This window comes from Saprolegnia diclina, assembly GCF_000281045.1.
Source record: "Saprolegnia diclina VS20 unplaced genomic scaffold supercont1.79, whole genome shotgun sequence".
Lineage (NCBI taxonomy): Eukaryota > Oomycota > Saprolegniomycetes > Saprolegniales > Saprolegniaceae > Saprolegnia > Saprolegnia diclina.
The window spans coordinates 233,901-234,383 of NW_008246146.1; the positions used below are offsets into that span (position 1 = coordinate 233,901).

The 483-nt window shown below is 63.8% G+C and overlaps 1 protein-coding gene across 1 annotated transcript; it reads left to right on the top strand.

Moving 5' to 3' along the window:
* Positions 1-59: 59 nt before the first annotated feature.
* SDRG_14876 (hypothetical protein) lies at positions 60-449 on the top strand (the record flags this gene model as incomplete). The annotated part of the gene is made up of 1 exon (XM_008621035.1): positions 60-449. A coding segment is annotated over one exon (390 nt), but the record flags the coding sequence as incomplete, so codon positions are not given.
* Positions 450-483: the final 34 nt, after the last annotated feature.

Below are 483 nucleotides of genomic sequence, written 5' to 3' on the forward strand. Positions count from 1 at the left end.
TCGCTGGCGGCCTCATCTTTCTCTCGCTCGCAACGCTCCTCGCTCTCCTCACCCAAGGCATGTTTGACCGACGCGTCGTCCTCACCTCCCCGCAGTCGACCGACAACTACTGGAACGACTACGGCCAGTCGTGTCGTCTCGACGCCAACGGCTTTGTCAACGGCTCGTGCGCCGAGAGCGAGATGGCGACAACCACGCCGGCTGCGTGGACCGCGCTCGGACGTCACTTGGCGCTGCACTGGCAGCTTACGCCCGCGAGTGACGAGTGGTTTGTCACGACGTGCAGTGTCGGGCCTCCGGGTATTCAGTGGGTCTTCCTCGTCTTCCTCGCGTCGTCGACAGCACACCCGCTCTGCGTCCCTACGACAGGAGCTCAGACCATCGACGGTATTGGCAAGCTCGAGACGACGAACCGGGAGGCATACCCACTGGGTATCTACGAGCTCTCGGTGCTGAGCGACGCGGCGATGATGGCGCCGTCTG